Here is an 8,019-nt window from a genome sequence, read left to right on the forward strand (position 1 = left end):
AACAAGTGCCTCACTGACGAATTTTGTTCGAACCACAACGCTATAAATGCTTCACCCACGGACTACAAATACAAATAATCGACAACAGAACCTAAACACCTAACCTAACCTATGCCTACATATTCACAATATGCTAATATATTATAATATTAATTTATATATGAGAAAATTCCTGTTTTGAGCGAACAGCGTGTTAAAATATATGAATGCGTCCTTGGGGTCGACCACTGGATGGAATGGACTTGAGTCGAGGACAGGTTGGCTCGCCAGGAAATGTTCACTAGTCAGTGAGGCGGCCAGATCCAGTTGGGACAGTCAGTGAGGCGGCCAGATCCAGTTGGAACAGTCAGTGAGGCGGCCAGATCCAGTTGGGACAGTTAGTGAGGCGGCCAGACCGGTTGGGACAGTCAGTGAGGTGGCCAGATCCAGTTGGGACAGTCAGTGAGGCGGCCAGATGCAGTTGGAACAGTCAGTGAGGCGGCCAGATCCAGTTGGGACAGTCAGTGAGGCGGCCAGATGCAGTTGGAACAGTCAGTGAGGCGACCAGACCGGTTAGGACAGTCAGTGAGGCGGCCAGACCGGTTGGGACAGTCAGTGAGGTGGCCAAATCCTGTTGGGACATTTAGTGAGGCAGTCAGATCCTGTTGGGACAGTCAGTGAGGCGGCCAGACCCAGTTGAGACAGTCAGTGAGGCGGCCAGACCCAGTTGAGACAGTCAGTGAGGCGGCCAGACCCCAGTTGGGACAGTAAGTGAGGCGACCAGATCCAGTTGAGACAGTCAGTGAGGCGGCCAGACCCAGTTGAGACAGTCAGTGAGGCGGCCAGACCCAGTTGGGACAGTAAGTGAGGCGGCCAGATCCAGTTGAGACAGTCAGTGAGGCGGCCAGACCCAGTTGAGACAGTCAGTGAGGCGGCCAGACCCAGTTGAGACAGTCAGTGAGGCGGCCAGACCCAGTTGGGACAGTAAGTGAGGCGGCCAGATCCAGTTGAGACAGTCAGTGAGGCGGCCAGACCCAGTTGAGACAGTGAGGCGGCCAGACCCAGTTGGGACAGTCAGTGAGGCGGCCAGATCCAGTTGAGACAGTGAGGCGGCCAGACCCAGTTGAGACAGTCAGTGAGGCGGCCAGACCCAGTTGAGACAGTGAGGCGGCCAGACCCAGTTGAGACAGTCAGTGAGGCGGCCAGACCCAGTTAGGACAGTAAGTGAGGCGGCCAGACCCAGTTGAGACAGTCAGTGAGGCGGCCAGACCCAGTTGAGACAGTCAGTGAGGCGGCCAGACCCAGTTGAGACAGTCAGTGAGGCGGCCAGACCCAGTTGGGACAGTAAGTGAGGCGGCCAGATCCAGTTGAGACAGTCAGTGAGGCGGCCAGACCCAGTTGGGACAGTCAGTGAGGAGGCCAGATCCAGTTGAGACAGTCAGTGAGGCGGCCAGACCCAGTTGGGACAGTAAGTGAGGCGGCCAGATCCAGTTGAGACAGTCAGTGAGGCGGCCAGACCCAGTTGAGACAGTGAGGCGGCCAGACCCAGTTGGGACAGTCAGTGAGGCGGCCAGATCCAGTTGAGACAGTGAGGCGGCCAGACCCAGTTGAGACAGTCAGTGAGGCGGCCAGACCCAGTTGAGACAGTGAGGCGGCCAGACCCAGTTGAGACAGTCAGTGAGGCGGCCAGATCCAGTTGAGACAGTCAGCGAGGCGGCTAGATCCAGTTGAGACAGTCAGTGAGGCGGCCAGACCCAGTTGGGACAGTCAGTGAGGCGGCCAGATCCAGTTGAGACAGTCAGTGAGGCGGCCAGATCCAGTTGAGACAGTCAGCGAGGCGGCTAGATCCAGTTGAGACAGTCAGTGAGGCGGCCAGACCCAGTTGGGACAGTAAGTGAGGCGGCCAGATCCAGTTGAGACAGTCAGTGAGGCGGCCAGATCCAGTTGAGACAGTCAGCGAGGCGGCTAGATCCAGTTGGAACAGTCAGTGAGGCGGCTAGATCCAGTTGGAACAGTCGGGTTCAGAAAAGCCAGCAACATAGATGGTGACGTTGGGAGAGGCTTTAACAAAGATCCAAGTCGGCGCCACACTTGAAGGTTGGGAGAAGGTGGGGCAGAGAGCAATGGTTCTTCCACTTATTTAGTGCATTTACAGTGAACAGTGTACGGTGAGAGGTGTGAGTGACATCATTACAGTAGAAGGAGCCTTGTTGTGTCATAATATAATAGTACGCATGGTAATGACGTTAATAGTGGAGGTAACTCAGAAGTGGTAGTGGGCGGTGTTACTGGGATTGTCGGAGTCAGGATATATTATTGTTCCACTAGTAAACGCTGACAAATACCTGTTGGTAAACAGTATTCTGGTGAACTGTATTGCTAGTTGACACGAGGCTGGTGACCTGTCAGTATACTGGGTGACCCCTGGCTGGTGACCTGTCAGTATACTGGGTGACTCATGACTGGCGACCTGTCAGTATACTGGGTGACCTGTCAGTATACTGGGTGACCTGTCAGTATACTGGGTGACTCATGGCTGGTGACCTGTCAGTATACTGGGTGACCCATGGCTGGTGACCTGTCAGTATACTGGGTGACTCATGACTGGCGACCTGTCAGTATACTGGGTGACTCATGGCTGGTGACCTGTCAGTATACTGGGTGACCCATGGCTAGTGACCTGTCAGTATACTGGGTGACTCATGGTTGATGACCTGTCAGTATACTTGGTGACCCATGGCTGGTGACCTGTCAGTATACTGGGTGACTCATGGTTGGTGACCTGTCAGTATACTGGGTGACCCATGGCTGGTGACCTGTCAGTATACCGTACTTGGTGATTCATGGCTGGTGACCTGTCAGTATACTGTACTTGGTGACTCATGGCTGGTGACCTGTCAGTATACTGTACTTGGTGACTCATGGCGCTGGTGACCTGTCAGTATACTGTACTTGGTGACTCACGGCTGGTGACCTGTCAGTATACTGTACTTGGTGACTCATGGCTGGTGACCTGTCAGTATACTGGGTGACTCATGGCTGGTGACCTGTCAGTATACTGTACTTGGTCACCCATGGCTGGTGACCTGTCAGTATACTGTACTTGGTGACTCATGGCTGGTGACCTGTCAGTATACTGTACTTGGTGACTCATGGCGCTGGTGACCTGTCAGTATACTGTACTTGGTGACTCACGGCTGGTGACCTGTCAGTATACTGTACTTGGTGACTCATGGCTGGTGACCTGTCAGTATACTGGGTGACTCATGGCTGGTGACCTGTCAGTATACTGTACTTGGTCACCCATGGCTGGTGACCTGTCAGTATACTGTACTTGGTGACTCATGGCTGGTGACCTGTCAGTATACTGTACTTGGTGACTCATGGCTGGTGACCTGTCAGTATACTGTACTTGTTGACTCATGGCTGGTGACCTGTCAGTATACTGTACTTGGTGACTCATGGGCTGGTGACCTGTCAGTATATAAATATCAGAATTTCTTTATTTACATCTCACTCTCCCTGTGTGTCTGACTGTATCTCTCACTCTCCCTGTGTGTCTGACTGTATCTCTCACTCTCCCTGTGTGTCTCACTGTATCTCTCACTCTCCCTGTGTGTCTCACTGTATCTCTCACTCTCCCTGTGTGTCTCACTGTATCTCTCACTCTCCCTTTGTGTCTCACTGTATCTCTCACTCTCCCTGTGTGTCTCACTGTATCTCACACTCTCCCCGTGTGTCTCACTGTATCTCTCACTCTCCCTGTTTGTCTCACTCTCCCTGTGTGTCTCACTGTATCTCACACTCTCCCTGTGTGTCTCACTGTATCTCTCACTCTCCCTGTGTGTCTCACTGTATCTCACACTCTCCCTGTGTGTCTCACTGTATCTCTCACTCTCCCTGTGTGTCTCACTGTATCTCTCATTGTTCTCAGCCAAATACGTGCCGGAGCAGCTGAGTGTGACGATCAGTGAGGGTGAGGACCTCCGTCTGAGGTTCACACTGGTGGACACAGCACCTCGTCAGGTCGAGTGGCGGAAGGAACCCGCCACTTGGAATGACTGGCAGTCAGCTAACCTCACGGACGACAACCATCTCATCATCCCGGCAGACAACCTTACCGGGTCTGGCTTCTATTCTGTTATACCCTACACCAGCGCACTGAACCTTGGGGGTGACAAGAAGCAGTACGGTACCTTCAGCCTGCTGGTGAGAGGTGAGCAGCGCCCACAACACCTCGTCTGGTAACTGATAGTCTTTCATAATATTCACCTGCGGGGTTTAGAAGCTGGAAGTTAAGTATCGGTGAACATAATTGTTGTAACTTTTGGTATTGTTATGTTTACATTATTCCTCATGACTTGTAACACCCAACATAGACCTGAGACATGACTTGTAACACCCAACATAGACCTGAGACATGACTTGTAACACCCAACATAGACCTGACACATAACTTGTAACACCCAGCATAGACCTGACACATAACTTGTAACACCCAACATAGACCTGACACATGACTTGTAACACCCAACATAGCCCAGAGACATGACTTGTAACACCCAACATAGACCTGAGACATGACTTGTAACACCCAACATAGACCTGACACATAACTTGTAACACCCAACATAGACCTGAGACATGACTTGTAACACCCAACATAGACCTGAGACATGACTTGTAACACCCAACATAGACCTGACACATAACTTGTAACACCCAGCATAGACCTGACACATAACTTGTAACACCCAACATAGACCTGACACATGACTTGTAACACCCAACATAGCCCAGAGACATGTAACACCCAACATAGACCTGACACATGACTTGTAACACCCAACATAGCCCAGAGACATGACTTCTAACACCCAACATAGCCCAGAGACATGACTTGTAACACCCAACATAGCCCAGAGACATGACTTGTAACACCCAACATAGACCTGAGACATGACTTGTAACACCCAACATAGACCTGACAAATGACTTGTAACACCCAACATAGACCTGACACATGACTTGTAACACCCAACATAGACCTGATACATGACTCGTAACACCCAACATAGACCTGACACATGACTTGTAACACCCAACATAGACCTGACACATGACGTAACACCCAACATAGACCTGACACATGACTTGTAACACCCAACATAGACCTGACACATAACTTGTAACACCCAACATAGACCTGACACATAACTTGTAACACCCAACATAGACCTGACACATAACTTGTAACACCCAACATAGACCTGACACATAACTTGTAACACCCAACATAGACCTGACACATGACTTGTAACACCCAACATAGACCTGACACATGACTTGTAACACCCAACATAGACCTGACACATGACTTGTAACACCCAACGTAGACCTGAGACATAACTTGTAACACCCAACATAGACCTGACACATGACTTGTAACACCCAACATATACCTGACACATGACTTGTAACACCCAACATAGACTTGACACATAACTTGTAACTCCCAACATAGACTTGACACATGCCATGTAACACCCAACATAGACCTGACACATGACTTGTAACACCCAACATAGACCTGACACATGACTTGTAACACCCAACATAGCCCTACACATAACTTGTAACACCCAACATAGACCTGACACATGACTTGTAACACCCAACATTGACCTGACACATGACTTGTAACACCCAACATAGACTTGACACATGACTTGTAACACCCAATATAGACCTGACATGTGGGACATTTGGGGCCTGACTCTATATATTTAAATATTAATGTAAAGAAAATCAAAAGTATTAAAAAATCAACATATTAGTAGTGACCTCCGTTGAAAGCTAGGTGAACCAGATCCCAAATAGCTTGGAAAGAACACCTTGAGAAATCCTACCTGGGGGAGTCTTATAGCCAAGTGCAACCTTCGTGCAACAGCCCAATAAAAAGGTATACATGATGCTTAATGAATCTAATTCTGAAGTGGTAGAATTTTCATGTTTTCTTTATCAGTTTTTCTTGTGTTTATTACTTAGGTTTTCGTAAATTTATTTAAGTTTTCGTTTTATATTGTTTTATTTATTTTTAATTTTCTGTTTAATAAAGAGCATTCACGTAATTGAATTTAATTCTGTTCAATTCTTGCATAAATTTATGAAATGCATTTCTTATCCTGCAGATAAACATAATATTTATGTTAAAAAATTAAATGTTATTTATAACACCGGTTCTGGCGATGAGAGTGCGTTTGTAGTTCATTAACTATGAAAAGCAAGTAAAAAGATTTCGATAATTTTGTTCTATATGCGATGTAAAATGTTCATAGAAGTTCTTTACGTGCATTTTACATCGAACAAAAGATAATTTATTCTATTACTACTACCTTCAAATGTCTCCCAAATATATCATTGCAAATAATTAGGAGGGAGAGATCTATCATTTCTGCTGCAGGCTACTTTTAGGAAAACACCAATAATCAGGGATCTACTCTCTGCCAACGGCCTTCGTCAGGTTAACTGTTACAGTCAGTGGTGATAAACTTCTGTGACGGTAAAATGACTAAGAGCAGTGGCATAGGGCAATTGGAGTGCAATGCACATATAACAAAAAGTAAAAACAAATTAAAATAAAACTGCTATGTTAACTTCTTCACGGTGTGGTAACTGCAGGATAAAGTACAAGCATGGAAAAATTTAAATACTTTACTTATGAAAAAAAATAACTTTGACAAAATTACAAAAAAAATATATTCCCTCTAAGACTTGGCTATATTACAGAGTGCAAAATAATAAAAACAATCAAACAGACACGTTAACGTTACGTTAGAGAACTAGACCAAGATGTCTTACAAGAGGGTGTGTCGAATGGTACTCTGAATGAGACTGTAAGAGTTAGCCAACTGTGCACATCTAGTAAGGTTGGGTTCTTCCTTGTCTGCAAGATAAAGACGTACAAGAGTAGGTACACGACGTAGGAATTCCTCAACCAAGATGAGGTTGATGAGCTCTGTAAATTAGGAGACTTGTGCTGCTTCCAGCCACTTTATGAAATACCTTTTCTTATTACTAGCGCTCTAGATAAGTATTAGAACTGGTTTTAAGGTAGTCCCTAAACTTACGTCTATAGTTCTCTATGGAAAGGAGGTAGGCATCAAGCACTGCCTGTTTCTACACTTGGTAGTCGGTTTCCGAAGGCATAGTACTGAGGATTAAGGCGGCTTTACCTGTCAAATGAGATTTTATAAGTACAGACCACAGATTTTCAGGCCAGCTGAGCTGGATTAGCTAGACCCTCAAATGAGGTAAAGAATGCATCTACCTGTCTCGACAAAAGACGGCATCAACTAAATTGCACAAGAAAGATTAAAACGTACCGGGAGTTTAGCTTCTGTTTCCTTGCGCTGATAGATGTGGGTGGTTTCCAGGTCAAGCTCTTTTCTGTGGTGTTCTAGAGCAATGGCGGATTCCCATTTTTTCTCTCCAAGAGCTTCCTTCTGCAGTTCTTTTTCATGTTCTCATTGGATTTGAAGTTCACGTTCTCTTACTTGGAGAGCGTCCTGTTCACGTTTACGTTGGAGTTCCATTTCACTTTCTCTTACCTGAAGAGTTTCCTTTTGAAGAGCAGCTTCTTTTTCAGCGAGCATGAGGTGAAGTTCAGATTCTCGTTCCTTCCTTTGAAGGGCTTCCTTCTCAAGGGCAGCGTGTTCCTTCACACGTTCGCGTTCAATGTTAGCGAGCTCTATCTTCAATTCCATGGCTGCCAGGACACTCTTATCTGCAATTAAGTGTTGTTCATGAGTCTCAGATGTAATACGATCATTGTCTAATAGATGGTCCAAACTAAGGTCATGGAGGTCAGTTTTAGTGACTCCATGTGGGGCAGTGATGCGGTATTCATTTACAAGAGTTAGCAACTCCACCTTGGTCGCAAGAATTAGTGTGCCCACTTCATCTTCTGGAGTACGCCGGAACATGGCTAGGTGAAACATGGTGAATGAAATGATAGCAAATAAGATGCAAAGAAAATAC

The 8,019-nt window shown here is 46.8% G+C and overlaps 1 protein-coding gene and 1 long non-coding RNA gene across 2 annotated transcripts in view; one reads left to right on the plus strand and one right to left on the minus strand.

Annotated features, from left to right (window-relative positions):
• The window catches only part of LOC138358051 (uncharacterized), a 43,782-nt gene extending 37,682 nt beyond the window's left edge, over positions 1 to 6,100 (plus strand). The window contains exon 5 of the mRNA XM_069315518.1: positions 3,914 to 6,100. Within this exon, the coding sequence (XP_069171619.1) occupies positions 3,914 to 4,227 (314 nt within the window). The 3' untranslated portion in view covers positions 4,228 to 6,100. The remainder of the gene's footprint in view (positions 1 to 3,913) is intronic.
• A 579-nt stretch (positions 6,101 to 6,679) lies between these two features.
• Positions 6,680 to 7,771, minus strand: LOC138358052 (uncharacterized). Its single transcript, XR_011225220.1, has 2 exons — positions 7,365 to 7,771; positions 6,680 to 7,214 (listed from the first exon to the last, which is right to left on the minus strand). It is a non-coding gene; the product is annotated as an uncharacterized lncRNA (long non-coding RNA).
• Positions 7,772 to 8,019: the final 248 nt, after the last annotated feature.

The sequence above is a fragment of the Procambarus clarkii genome, chromosome 81, assembly GCF_040958095.1.
Source record: "Procambarus clarkii isolate CNS0578487 chromosome 81, FALCON_Pclarkii_2.0, whole genome shotgun sequence".
NCBI classification, from domain to species: Eukaryota; Metazoa; Arthropoda; class Malacostraca; order Decapoda; family Cambaridae; genus Procambarus; species Procambarus clarkii.